Raw genomic sequence first — 14,300 nt, 5'->3', positions numbered from 1 at the left:
TCTCATTACAAGAGGTAATTGTCACTGTTTACACATTCTCACCCTCTAATCAATGGTTGTGAATAGGCCTCATCTACTCTAACTGAATTGACTTTGTTAGCACTTGCCCTCCACACTATTGTTTCTTACCCTTGGATGTGTATATATATACTTCCTATCTGTGATTTCCACTTCATGCATCTGAGGAAGTGGGTTGCAGCCCATGAAAGCTTATGACTGCAGAAATTTGTTAGTCTTTAAGGTGCTACAGGACTCTCGTTGTTTTTGCTGTATACAGACTAACACGGCTACCGCCAAAGGAAAGAAAAGATTAAAAAAAAAAAAAAAAAAAAGAGAGAGACTATGATTTTAAAACTATAAAAGTTATTAAGAAGAATTAGGAGTAGTACCTAAAAACACTTATTAAAAATTGACTGGATTTTAAAATTGATAGCATCCTTTTAACCTTTCCTGGCTGTGAATTTGATTTTTGCTTGCATAATGCCATTGCCAGGAGTGGATGGATTAAATATCTGGGAATTAAAAATTGAGTGAGAGCCTTAACTTGGAGTTCCCTCGATTTAGTCAATTGGGGCTACGCTTTATAAAGCATACCCCTTCAAATAGATTTATTTTCTAGACAAGGCCAATAGGCTCCACACTGCTCCCTATATCCACTGATGTAGTTATATCAGTTGTTCAAATAAGGCTCAGCTCATAAGAGTGTCTGTTAATTAAAGTAGACTAAACTAAAGGACTCCAGCTATAAAGTTATTGTTCAAATATCAGACAAATGAAGCGACTCAGATTTGGAAGATTAATATTTACAAGTTAAATGTACCATTAATATCATTGCAGCATGTATTTCTTCAGTGAAAAACATTGTAATCATGTGCAAATAAAGAGGTATACTCCTAAATAATATAAATTATGTAGAGCTAAGAATTTAAGATATGTAGTTTCCGGGGCCTCTTAAAAACTTTGAGAGATAAGATCACATTAGAAACAACCTACTAAGAACATTGTCTTCGATTCTTCATTCAGCACCATATGACCATTCTTTTAGAATAACAAGGTCATTTTCTCAAAGCTTGTAAAGGCTGGATTTATGATGGAAGATTTCAGGGAAACATCGTGGAATTGGGTGGGAAGCACACCAAACATAGATCTACATAACATCTGTCACAAGAAACTAAATAAAGCTTAACATTTCTACTAAACACGGAGGCCGAATTAAGGATTCACTGAAAAACAGTGTCACACTATGACAGATCAACAGAAATTGCAATTTTGCTGGTCACTTTCAAACTGCAATGTGATTGGAATCTCTCTCCCACCCCACCCCTAGCCCCAACGTTACACAAAACTTAGCACAGTTCCATTCTCTATGCACAAGACACACAAGAAAAATTTTAAAACCAAATGATGCAGGCTGAATTAAAACAGCTGAAGGTTGCTGCAGTCCTTCCCACAGCTCTTAAATCTACTCCCTACAGGCCTTCACAAGAGCACTGATTTTCCTCTTCTGAAGGTCTTCACAATTTCAGAGTTCACTAATACATGCCCTAGAGTAGTTCTACAGTGTTTCTCTGATCAGCTAAATCACCAGAAAAATGCATTGTTACACACTGTCCAGCACCATATCCAATGAATATGCCAAGTCTAGTGGCTTCTAATATTTACACTGAAGTGACACCTCTCTGCTAGAATGACCAGAGATCAGAGTGCCATGCTGATGAAAAGTTAGAATCACTATTTACAGTCCTATCCCACCTTCATTATGCAACTCAGTCGTCAGAAGTTATGACTCCTCCTTTTCAAATGTCCTTACACAAAGTCCTTCGCTCATCTGATAATCAGATATCAGAAAATACCATTGTGAACTTGGGTTGACCTGGACAGAAACAGACAAGTAATCAAAAAGACCAGCCCCTTGGGATTATAGGTTGGATTTTCAAAAGCACCCATGTGATTTAGAAGCCCACCCTCTAGGCCAGATTTTCAAAAATGTTTAAGCAACCAAAATTGGAGCTGGATGTTCAGGAGAGCGCAGCTCCCATTCAGCTCCTACATGAAGTGGCCAGGTCTCTTTTGTAAATCCAGACACTTATTCGGGTGCCTAAATGGGAACTGCTGGTGGTTACTGAGTTCTTGAAAATCTGGCCCTAATTCTAATTTTCTATGCTGATGCAACTATGACATTGCTGTTTAGACACCAACTCCAATTTACAAACAATCTGAAATAAGGACTATTGGAGAGGTTTTGTAACAAACTATAATACAAATTCCAATAGCTTGTTTTTAAGTAGCGCGTTGCTCCCCTCAATTTAAGTTACAGAAAATAAACCCAGCAAGAAATGCAACATCTTCTGAAAAGATAGCACTTAAAGTAAGACTTAGATTTTGTGGAAATATTTCAAACAAGTCTATTTACCTTTGACTTTTAAAAAAAAAATGTTTTGCTACTTTTTCTTCATCCTATTTGACGTTGCAATTAAGTCATAATGCTGCATTGGTGATATCAGAATAACTTCTGTACAAGTAGATTGTGATATCACACCAGGATTATTGTCTTACTACAGGATGAAGCAAATAGAGAAGCTGAACTGTGGGGTAGAATGTTCTTATCCAATATGTGAAATAACAGCACGAGGTATACAGAAAATGACTGGTTAAATCAGCTGTTTTTTATATAAAAATGTTCCATTTTATGTTTGCTCAGTGGAAAGTCTTCTTTAAAATATAAAAAGGAAAACTGTCTGTTTAAGTGAGACAATCTTCTTGCGTCAGTGATGTCTGTCTGCAATCTTCTGTTCTAGCACTTGATCCAGAAAATGAGGCCCAAATACAATAAGTTTTTCATTAAACATTTACGAACAAGTTAGAAAGTGCTATCAATGTACAGTATGCACCTTCACTTTACAGAATCCTTCAGTATTGTATCTTCATTAGCCTTAAGTTTAGCAGTAGCTTACCGAAGAGCTTTTTACAGTTTCCCAGCTAATTCCATAGTTTACAGCAATTTGGTATTGGACAGGTAAATTAAGTAAAGTCATCTCACCTCCTTCACAAACCAATTTGTATCTATCCAACAGGGAAAATGCAGGGTCCAAGCTGGAATTTTAACAAGATACAGTACCTGGATGAATTCATAAGACAATGAAAGGGTACAAACCGTCATAGGAATCACTAAAGACTATTTTTGATTACATAATAAGAAAAATCGCATTAGGAAAAGAGAAGAGTTTGCATATAGGGAGTCTCTAATTTTACAAGGGTTCTCACCTGACTTCTTCAAAAATAGTTTGTGGGGTGGTTTTATATATGTAGCCCAGATCTGTCTTTGGAATTGTACTTCAGCTCGATCAGCAGTAAATCTGGCTATTTAATCTACTATAAATGGAATTCCTGCAGAAACCACTTTTCTAGACTGCTAGGTTATAACTTCTACTTTAAATGGTTGAAAAAGAGGTGGGCAGTGCACTTAGTCTTGTTTCAGTGACCGGTGCACTTTGGACACCCTATTTAACTAGATCATATAATAAGTATTCTGTGTAGTTCTCAGGCCTGGACTGTGGTCTAATGGGCATTAAAGATAGACCAGAAGAATCATAGTCCAAGCTTTGCTGCTCTCCAAGGATGGAGATGCACTGAAAACTGCTCAAAAAGCTTGCTCTCTAAGTACATATATGAACAAGCACATATGAAGATTCTCCATTGTTATCCTAAGTGTTTACCCTGGTTTCCAGGTCAAATCCTATTCTAAATTTTTAATATTAAACAAACAGGATTTACAGTTTCAGATAGGACTGTCCTAGAATAACAGGGAGATTGCAAAATAGTTTAGAGAAGTCCAAGGTTAAGGATGAAAACTACATTTATTTTCTCCATGTCTCTTCCTAGAAAGATGATGATGCCCCTTTGAGACCAGGGTTGAGGGACCATGGCAGCATTGTGGGAGGAAACTCAGTATCAAATGATCATGGAGATCCTTCACCTGCCAAGAGTGTTATCCTTCCCTCATAGCCAGGATACAGAAGCACAACAGGTGATTGCAAGGAGACAGCCTCTGCTCACCCAGGACAGGAAATTCCCTCAGAATTCTAGTGCACAGCACTGAAAAGTTAAAAAACATTTTTAAAAAATCCAAAATCCAGTTCTTCCCACCTGTTCTATCAAAACTGGAATTTAGTAATAAAAACACACAGTTCCACAAAACTGTTTAAATGTGCAGTTTTCTGATGTAGAATGACCAATCACAGGGGACTCTTCAAGTCTGCCCACCCTCCTTTTGTTGCTACATAAGTGCCTCTCGGTCTGATAAGCTTCTGTGGATCTCCTGCTTATCATCAGCATCGTCGTCATCAGCTGGATCATTTTCCTCACCAGATTCGACATATATAGGCCAATCATTGTCTGTATCACCCTTTTCTTGACCTTCTGATGAAGGTTCCATCAGACTGAGGTTAATTGGCATTGAATCCTCATTTGTAGTTGTTACACAAGTGCAACTGTCACACAAGCCAAAGCGTCGTAATCCTTGTGATAGGCTACTTGTGAACGTTCTTCTGCAACCCTTGCAGATAATTGGCTTGTTTGATCGGTGCACCTGAAATGAGAAATAAAACATCATTGTAAATTGGTTTGCCTATCTCCTTGCTCTAGCCCTTTTTGGAGATGTTATCTTCCATATAGTCCTAGATGAAACACACAGCAGCGTTTACCAAACTTGCAGGGTAAATGATCGCATCACCTTTCTAAGAACAACTGTTTTGGACTAAAATAGTGGTATTGCATTAAATGTCAATTTCTTAGTGTTAACCATTGTCCAAGTTAGCCTTATCCATGGGAAGCAGAATCATTCTATCCTCTACTATACTTTAGACCAGCCTTAAATCAAAATGTGATACACATACATTCTTCCACAGATCAGCATAGCGACTGAGAAACAACACAGGAGTTTACTATTTATTTTTTAATCTGCTTCCGATAAATATCTGCTTTCATCAAACTTACACTCAGAGCATGACTCCGAAGGTGCTCCTGCCGGGTAAAGCGTTTGCCACATGTCTCACAAGGGTAGGGTCTCTCGCCTGTATGAGAGCGGATGTGCCGTTTTAGTATTCCCTTCTGTTTAGCTGTGTAGGGACAGAACGGGCATTTGTGGAGCTTGATTGGCACAACTAACACATCACCTTTTAAAAAGAAAACAATATATTTTAGACAATTCAATAAGGTTATCTAGGTTGCTTACTACACTCCTTGCCTGCAAACTAGGGCCAGAATAACAAAGTATTTTTCCTCTTTCTATCTGGTTCATGTGGTTTGGTTTTTTTTAAGTTTATGGAGCAGCAGGTGCTCAACACCCTTGAAACTCAGGCAATTTTAAAATACATTTAATAAATTTGCAAAATTGTTTCTGGAGTGATGTGTTTGCTAGACTACACAATATACGAGCCATAGAAGATAACAAGAAATTTTCAAAGTTGATTTTTGAAAAAGAGTTAAATATTAACAGCACTGGAAACTAAAGTCTTTAATTTAGCCACAGAAAAAGGTACTGCACGGGCAGTAGCAGTGCAAGTTTTCCCGATATGGTCTAGCAATGTACCTCAATTTAGACATAGAGGGACCGTCACTAGAGGTAATTCATGCCTCTGTCCTCATTCAAACCTTAGCAGTTTTTCTATTGGGACTAACAAGAGATGAAAGACTCCAATATATTTACTGTTTGTGTTTTATTTTTTCCAGACAAATGTCTAGATTCAGAATATACACATACATGAATTTTATCAATGTTTAATTGTGAGAAGATGCAAAAATTGAGAATTGCATTTGAAGATTACATTTTTAAATAAAAATTCCCATTACTGATCTTGTCATGACTGCCAAAAGATGTGCTTTGTGACATGACTTGGATAGGGTGGTGATAAGACATTTAAAAAAGTGTGTGTTGCTTTAGGCATTCATTCAGGAAAGCGCTTTAAACACATCATTAACTTTAAATAATCAGGTGTCCCATTGAAGTCAATGGGACGTAAGTGCATGATTGAAGTTATGCATACACATAGTCCTTTGCTGTATTGGAGCCTCAAAGATTAACTAAAATCTTTTTCAATAAATATCAAAACCAATAAGATCCTAATACTTCACATGTAGATATACACACACATGCGTGCACACTTTCGAAAACAAGATATCTGAGACTCATTCTGTAACTTTATATACCAGGACCCGAGTTCAGGGTTTTGCGTCTCTCTTTAGAGAGCTGAATACATCACAAACACCTAAATCGGCATAAAAATCTGTTCTATTTTAGGTGCTAGTGACCTCATTTCCTGCAAGAGAACCAAATAATCCTGAATGCAAGTTTAAAATACATATTTCTAGTCTGAAAGTTTCTAATGAATTCTGTTAATTGATTATTTTAATCAGGTTTTATGTGTATTTTCACTTTTAATGCTTGATTAACTTCTGAAGAACTATACTTGAAAAAACATCAATGGAACATAATGTTATCCTATTAGATGTCTGCTTTGCTACAGCATTTTGGAAGCAGAAGATGTTATTTTAACAGAATACTGCCAGTAAGTCATATTATTTCAGTGATGCTGATTGATTAATAGTTAATGATTTTAGCAGATAAACATTGATTCACTACACAAGGAGAGTTCCTTCCAGACTTGCTGAATTCTATGTGGCTTTAAGAACACCCTTGTGTACTTGAGCTAGCGATGGCATAAATGTAGCATTACTTTCTAGAATGTACTGTATTTTTGTGAATAACTCTTAGCGCCTGCATCGTTAATTTTTAACTTGGCTCATTATGAATGGCTATGAAAACTGAAGTGTAGGTCAGACAAGGAGTAGATCCCACATTAAAGGACAGTTTTTAAGAGGTAAGCAGGGATAATGTTTGAGAAAAGAAAGTCTTCCACTTTATTACAAGCAGATGAAGACCCAAAATCCTTAATGGCCATTTCAGAAATCGTGTATATTTACATAAGCTTTTTCTTCTTCAGGTCCCTGAAGGTGCTGCCATACAGCCTTCCTGCGGATGCTGAGAAATCCCAGTATGCATTTGGGCTAGTGAAAGCAGCCGCTCTGATGATCAGCACTGGAGAAGAAAGCCTGCCTCTAGAGGGCAAGTATGCGGTGTAAATATACTGCCTCTCAGTTTCTATAGCATAACCATCATGGGATTATCCGTTTGTGTCTCTGAATCCATAACACCTCTTCTTCATAATACTAGTGGATATAAGAGGTAACATTTTTCTTACATTCACCCTTTATTCCAATATTATCCCAAATTACGTTACTACTTTGTAATCTGGGAGGTCACCAATATTAGACTCCAAAATACCTATTTCAAATACAAGTTTTTAGATCAGAAATACTTACTTTCCAAATGCTGCACTGAGAAAATGAGTGCAGCTTTCTTTTGAAGTCCAGAAAAATAGTTTATTTTGCCGTTGCATAAAATTCAGCAATATTTTCCTGTGAAGTATACTGACCAAGAACGAGAATAACCATTCAATAACAAAGAAAGTTATACAACTAAGCAGTTTCCTCATCTGTTATACAGACATTATCTACCTCCTCAGGAATGCTCATCTCACCTGTATCCTCACCATACCAGTCGCTGTGAATGTCCATCATGGAACTCATGGCCACCCCTGCATCTTCTGGCCTACCCTCAAAGCCCCGAACAAAATGATGAACCACATCATCTTTTCTCTGAGCTGCACTGTTGCGCAGAAGGGCCTCCAGGAACTGTTTCATATGATAGTTATTGCAGGCCAAGTCCATTGCCTGGCCACTGTGGAGCCCCTCTTCCATCTGCTCAAGGGACAATGGAGTTGGATACTGCTGTAGTCGTTCACCCACTTCTACTTCCACTTCATCAGAGTCAAATTCTACTTTGGGTTCTACCCCTTTGGGCAGAGAAGAATTAATGTCATCTGGAGAGTCACTGCTTACAGGGTCTCTCACCACAAGTTCCATAGGGTGACAGCTGTTACATTCACCACAGGGAGGATCTCTCTGACAATCAGCAATTCTTTCTTTTTCTTGCAGAGAAGAGACAGAGGCGGAGCACTGGCTCTTTGTACCATAAGAGGTGCCCTCTCTGGCAGAACTAGAGCTTCCACTATCAGCCTGATAGAAAGCAGCTTCTCTCTCTATTTTTCTGCAAATATCTAGGGATGACCTGATGTATGTTTTGCAAAAATTGACCACATCAGTCATCTGCAAATAGCTAGCTGCGGACATCACTTCAATAACATTTTCCCCACAAAGATCCAGCTTCCCTGAATAAAGGAAATCTAGGATGATGGAGAAGGCCTCTGAAGTAACAATGTCCAAAGAAGCCGTGCTGTGTCGCCCACTGTCTTGAATGTAATGAATCAATAAAGCTCTGAAGTAGCCACTGTTGGCAAACAGAATGTTCTTGTGAGCTTTGAAGATCCTGCCTTCCACAATAATACTGCAGTCACAAAAAAAGTCCCTCTTCCGTTGCTCATTGAGCTCTCCCAAGAGCTTGGTGTAATATGACTGCATCTCCATTTCTCCTATTGCTGCTTCTGATCACTGTCAAGAGGAAACATGGAGAGAGAACATTAGAACAGAAATTCTTCTCCCTTTGTGGAATCAATCAAAATCTATCACCGTTTTCCCTCCCTCCAAAAACAAAAAACCCAATAACTTGACTTACACAACTCAGACTCTGGAAAACTGGAATAATTTAAAAAGAACCTAAAATCACTGTAACATTTCAACTACTACAGACCACATCCTATTATTATTAGCATTGCTGTAGCACCCAGGAGACTACTCATGGACCAGAAATGCATTGTACTAGGCATGGTACAAACACAGAACAAAAAGATAGTCCCCACCCCAAAGAGTTTACAATCCAAGTAGAGCAGCCTCGGTCATATCTTGATAAATTTAATATCCTATATCCCAACTCAGCCAAGCTACCACAGACATGGCAAAGATACAGTGATTGTGTATAGTGCTTCACAGAGTCAGAACAATTCTAAATTTCAGGGAGTCTGAGATGGTATCTGCTTTTAATTACACTTCCAGTAAAACTGATTCCAGGGTAAAATTACAACTTGCCCTGAGAAGTTTTCCAACACAGTAGTTACCAAAGTTCACCTTTTCACTTATTTACTAGTTGTTTCACTGAATGAGGTTACATGCACTGCCATTGACATTAACCCCTTATTCTTTATAAAGCAGACACTATTGTTTTTCTGATATTTGCAGGCAAGGGTGAAACTGGCATAGGCTGGTACCTTGGGAGCACCTCTGGTGGAAAAACTGATGAAAACGGGAAAGGTTTAAAAACAACAATATACCGTACTCATTTAAGGCTTTCCATTTGAGAACCCCAAAGAACTATAAACATTAAGTCTCATAAGGCTCCTGTGGGACAAGTGCTAGTCCCATTTTACAGGGAGGGAACTGAAGAACTAAGATTAAGCATTTTGCCATAGGCATGCGCAGCACATTTCATTAGGGTGTGCACCCAGGGACTTTTCATGGTCTTTATCAGGGGTGTGTGAAACTCAATTCCATCGGCGGGCCACATTTGAATTACCCACCGGCGGAATTCTCGCCGCGTCCTAGTCTCCTTACTCTCTTTCGGTGGCAGCTCTACCCTCCAGCGAGATGGCGCCGCGGGCCACATCAATAAGGTTCGCGAGCCAGAACTTTGACGCCCCTACATTAGGGTGCGCCTGGGCACACCCCGTACCCACGCCCATGCGTCTTGCCCAAACTCCCACAGAACAGAACCAGGGGTAGAACCAGGAGCCCGGCTCATCTGACTCCCACTCCCGCATGTCAGCCCGCAGCCCCTGTGCCAGGGCATTACTGGGCCACGGCATTGTGTGTCTGCTTCCGAGCAGACGCCTCTCCCGCGGGACGAAGTGCGAAACGCCAGGTCTGCGGGAGAGGAGCCAGCCCTGCCCGCACGCATCGGGCAGCTCAGCCGAGCCGAGCCGAGCCCAGCTCCCTCGGGGGATGCGGAGTCATCAGACGGGGCAGGGTCAGCGCCGTCTCGAGCTCGCCGCCTCCCTGCAGGATATCCCCCCCCCGCCCCCGCGCTCGGGGACCCCCCCACCCGCATCCCGGGACTTAGCCCGGCTGACTGCCCGTCTCCCTGCGGGGGGCAGAGGAGTGGGGCCAGGGCCCCTGTGCAGCCCCTCCCGCAGCTCCATGCAGGGGGCAGCTGGCTGGCCGGGGGGGGTGGGCAACGCCGTTCAGCCCCCCCGCTGCACCCCGGGCCGGCGGGACAAGGAGAAGCTTCCCCTCCCCCCCCCGTCCCGAATGAAAAGGAGGGACCTGCATTCTGCCTCTCACCTTTACCCGGCCCCTTCCGCAGCGCTACCGAACCTGACGCACACGCCGCCGGGTAGCGCGCGCCCTCCCGCACACAACCCACCAACCCGGCAGCAGGGACAGGGCGAAGGGGCGGTGCCTCTGTCCCAGCGAGGTAGGGTGCGCGCCCGCTCCCTGTGGAGCATGCGCTCTGCGCCTCGGCTGGCCGCCTCCGCGGGGGCTTGCGGTGGCCTGGTGGGAGTCTGTTTGCAGGGCAGGGGGCCAGGGGAAGGAACTACAAATCCCAGAGTGCACAGCGAGAGCCAATGCCGCGCGGCTGCTGGCTGGGCTCCCTCCCGGGAGGCAGGGTCTCCGGGCAGTTCAGGAGCGGTGCGGGGTTGGAGGCGCGTAGCCCGTGTGGACCGACCCCCTTCTCCCTCGCATGGCGCTGGGGGCTTAGCCCAAGGTGGGCCCTCCGAGTTGGATGGGGGATAGGGTGAGCAGATAGGAAGTGTGACAAAGCGGGGTGGGGGGTAATAGGTGCCTATATAAGAAAAAGACCCAAATATTGGGACTGTCCCTATAAAAGCAGGAGGTGGGGGTCGTTGCTATGAGTGACGTGGTGGGTGGGGGGCAGCAGTGCCTTCGGGTGGGCTCCGTCTCCCTCCTGTGCTATTTGCACAACCAAGCATCAATAGGCTGCTTCTGCACAGCTCCTTCCAGCCCCAGCGAGCCTAAAGCGCTTCGCAAATGGAAGGGGATGCACACGGCCTGGGCTTCCCATGCACCAACCCGGGCTACATTGCACTGGCATGAGTATAAAAGAAATATTCATGTACATTGGAAATGGACATTTGAGAGTCCCGCTTCACAAAGCCACCACATTTCAGTTGTCTCCCACACATGCACCAATCCTCCCCCGTGTTTAATCACTTTTCTCCTCACCCTCCGTTTTCCTGCTTTCCTCAGTATATTATTTCTTGTTGTAGTCCATTCATTTTCTCCCTATCAAATCTATATCTTCCTACAGTGTCATTCCTTTCTTGCCAAATTTCTCAGTTCCAGTAATCTGACCTGCCACACCCTAATTTCCAGCTCCTGCCCCAGTCTCATATTTTTCCCACTTCCCACGCACATTTCCTCTCCAGAGTCCCTCAGTTCTCTCTCTCCACCTTCCCTTTGCTATTTTACTTTGTTCCCACCATTCTGCACCAGCTACCCTTCAGTTCATAATTATCAAGGTTTTATACACTCCTCATTCCTACTAAGCAGATAAATTAATTTATGAATTTGCTATAAGATGAATTGTGAACTCTCTTCACTACTACAGCTATGCCTAACACATAGTAACCTGTTCCACCCTGTAGTTAATTGTGACACTTTTCCCACACCTGAAGAAGAGCTCTGTGTAAGCTGACAGCTTGTCTCTCTGTCTCACTATGTCCAATAAGAGATATTATCTCTCCCACCTAGTCTCTCTAACATCCTGGAACCAGCACAGCTACAACACCACTGCATAAGTGTTTTGAGGGTCATGGCTATTGTTCCTTGTGTACAACGGGATGATGCAGCATAACTAAAATCTTGTCAAAACCTCAGATCTTTGTATGTATTTCTTCCCTTGCACTGATTTATTTGTGAAAGGGGAATAGATTCATGCATCGACCCTGAAACCTGTGACCCTCATGAACTACCCCTCCCAAATTATCAATCAGATCAGACTAGTGGTCCATCTAGTCCAGTATCCTGTCTCTGAGAGCGGCCAGAACCCGATGCTTCAGAGGAAGGTGCAAAATGTCTGTAATGGACATTTATGGAATAAACCATCCAGAAAAGAAGTTTCTTTCTAAACACTATCAACCAATGGTAGACTTATCCCTTGAAGCATAAGGGTTTATATCCCTTCTGAAAATAAACTCTATTCTTTGCTTCTTTTTTCTGCCCCAATATATTATCCTTAGTGTGAAGTAGTTCTGTCTGAATTCCCGATATATTTAAAAATGAAGGAACTAATCCTGCAGCTTTACTTGCTAGAGTAGTCTCAATGGGACTATTTACATGAGTAAGAGTGAACGATCAGTTCCTGCATTTCCAGGGTTGTAGATTATGTCCTGTGGGGAAAAAAATCTATATCATAAATTTGAAGACAAGGATGCTGACTCAGCCTAACTCAGTGCCTCAAGTAATTAGAGTACGATTCCAGGCATAACGATGCCAGGCACCCTCTCTTTTTTGTCTTCTTTTTATTTGTTTAAAATGATAAAATGTTCACATTTTTAGCTGCATAGAAATTCTGCATTGAGTTGAATCTTGAGTTGAAAAAGCAAGCAGGCACCTGCTAGGCTACGTAACTACTCCATGAATGGGCTCAAGAGAATGCGAAGTTACATGCTCTTTTGTGCTTCCTCCTTCTGTGTCTGGAAAACCAAATGTCTCTTACACAATGCCTTCAGCCCAGATGGTGCCATCCTTGAAGCCTTACAACATAACTATCTTTCATGTAGCCAAAGACTAAACTGGACACCATTTTGAGCCTATCACTACTGCTCTTTGACTGGTAAGAGGAGCCATTGATTTTCTGTTCAGATTTTAATGAACACGTTATTGTTATTGGAACTCATTTATAAAATACCAGCAATTTGCTATACAAATAATAAGTGGTGGTCAAATCCTGCCTGTCAGGGCTGCTTTGCACTGTTCTGGTGGTGTAAAGTAGCCATCAAACCAGTTTAACAGATTTACCCTGGCATAAGGGCTAAGGCTGGGAAAATTAAGGTGTGGCCAGAGCACTGCTGTGTATTGGAATGGTCCTTTGGCAATTGGTGCAGCTAGTGCAACAGAAACTAGGCTTGAGGCTACTCTAAATTACTCCTTTGGACTGCACAAGCAACCTGAAGATCAGGAAGATGCAAAGATACCTTATAGATACCTTTGCTGGCCCCAACCCTCTTAGCAACAACCAGTTCCAAATGGTTGCTTCTGAGGTTCTGTCCTATTTAGTTAATTACAATCTGAATGGGAAATCAGTGACACCTCCTACCAATTAAAAAGCATCATTAACAGACTCCAAATAGTATCAGACACCTGCTCAATGTATCAGCTTTCTCTACTGGCTAAGCTGAAGCTCACTTTGTACAGAGGTCTGTTTGGAAGCAAAAGGTTAGATACCACAGCAATGAGTGCAGTATTATGAACTTAGATAGAGAGGTCATGGTTTCTGTTCACAATAAGTCATATAGATGGATGGCTGCTGATCTTGTGTCTATATACGTGTATTGACAGATCACTACAAAGGCCTCGGTGTGATGTCTCTTTAAGGGTTGCTGCTCTGCAAAAAAGTCTTTCCAACTGAGGTATCACCAGTCTTAACCCTTCCATTTATTTACTTCTGCTATTTTCCAAACCAATCTGTTATTACACACCCTTTATTTAGAAATACAAGGCATTTTAATACAAAAGTTCTATGAAAATAGAGCTTATAAAGGAGATAGCTTCACTCTTCTGTTCTCATAGTGTAAAATGTGTCATATTAATGTAGGCTAGATGAAAATGCATAAGACTGGTGGCAAAATATTTCATCAGAGGAGCCCACTGACTCTACAGAGCATAAATCTTTAGTCTGTAATATTACAACAAAGCTGGACTGATATTAAACTTCAAGCTAGTTACAGAATGCCCATAGTCCAAAAGGAAGTCTAGCAGATCTTCTGGCCAGCCGCTTTACTGCAAAGTGCAGCTGACTAGAGTTATGATCTCTAAAGTTGTTAGCCACCAGATTTTCAGAGTTTGAGATCCTCACCAGTTTTATTGTGCTGTTAGTCTGCATTTCATAAAAGCAGACTCAGTGTCCACAAACTAGTCAGGCTTCCTTGTTATCCAGCAGGTATTGTTTCTGGGTGTTTATTCAGGACAAATAGACTAGTTGTTTAAGAACTTCATAGGGAAAAGCCTTTGAAAAGTCATATAATTATCCTAGAAATCTGATAACAGGA

The 14,300-nt window shown here is 41.7% G+C and overlaps 1 protein-coding gene across 3 annotated transcripts; it reads right to left on the bottom strand.

Moving 5' to 3' along the window:
* Positions 1-2,652: 2,652 nt before the first annotated feature.
* Positions 2,653-10,374, bottom strand: ZBTB8B (zinc finger and BTB domain containing 8B). 3 transcript variants are annotated; one of them, XM_067533749.1, is made up of 4 exons: positions 10,351-10,374; positions 7,599-8,568; positions 4,996-5,174; positions 2,653-4,588 (listed from the first exon to the last, which is right to left on the bottom strand). In XM_067533749.1, the coding sequence occupies exons 2-4, from the start codon at positions 8,542-8,544 to the stop codon at positions 4,277-4,279; spliced, it is 1,437 nt and encodes a 478-aa protein (XP_067389850.1). In that variant the 5' UTR covers positions 8,545-8,568; positions 10,351-10,374; the 3' UTR covers positions 2,653-4,276. The 3 variants fall into 3 exon arrangements, with proteins under 3 accessions (XP_067389850.1, XP_067389849.1, XP_067389851.1); XM_067533748.1 differs by lacking the exon at positions 10,351-10,374 and adding an exon at positions 9,591-9,881; XM_067533750.1 differs by lacking the exon at positions 10,351-10,374 and adding an exon at positions 9,625-9,881.
* Between the last annotated feature and the right edge of the window lie 3,926 nt (positions 10,375-14,300).

Source organism: Emydura macquarii, unplaced genomic scaffold (assembly GCF_026122565.2).
Source record: "Emydura macquarii macquarii isolate MOO-44397 ecotype Brisbane River unplaced genomic scaffold, CSIRO-AGI_Emac_v2 contig_3348, whole genome shotgun sequence".
In the NCBI taxonomy this organism is placed as follows: Eukaryota; Metazoa; Chordata; order Testudines; family Chelidae; genus Emydura; species Emydura macquarii.
This window is presented reverse-complemented; position numbering and strand designations above follow the sequence as displayed.

Coding starts and splice junctions, on each gene's coding strand:
- ZBTB8B (XM_067533749.1), bottom strand. CDS start 8,544: ATGGAGATGCAGTCATATTACACCAAGCTCTTGGGAGAGCTCAATGAG. Junction 5,175..7,598: donor CTGGTATGGTGAGGATACAG/GTGAGATGAGCA, acceptor TCTTTTTAAAAG/GTGATGTGTTAGTTGTGCCA. Junction 4,589..4,995: donor TTCGGAGTCATGCTCTGAGT/GTAAGTTTGATG, acceptor TTCTCATTTCAG/GTGCACCGATCAAACAAGCC.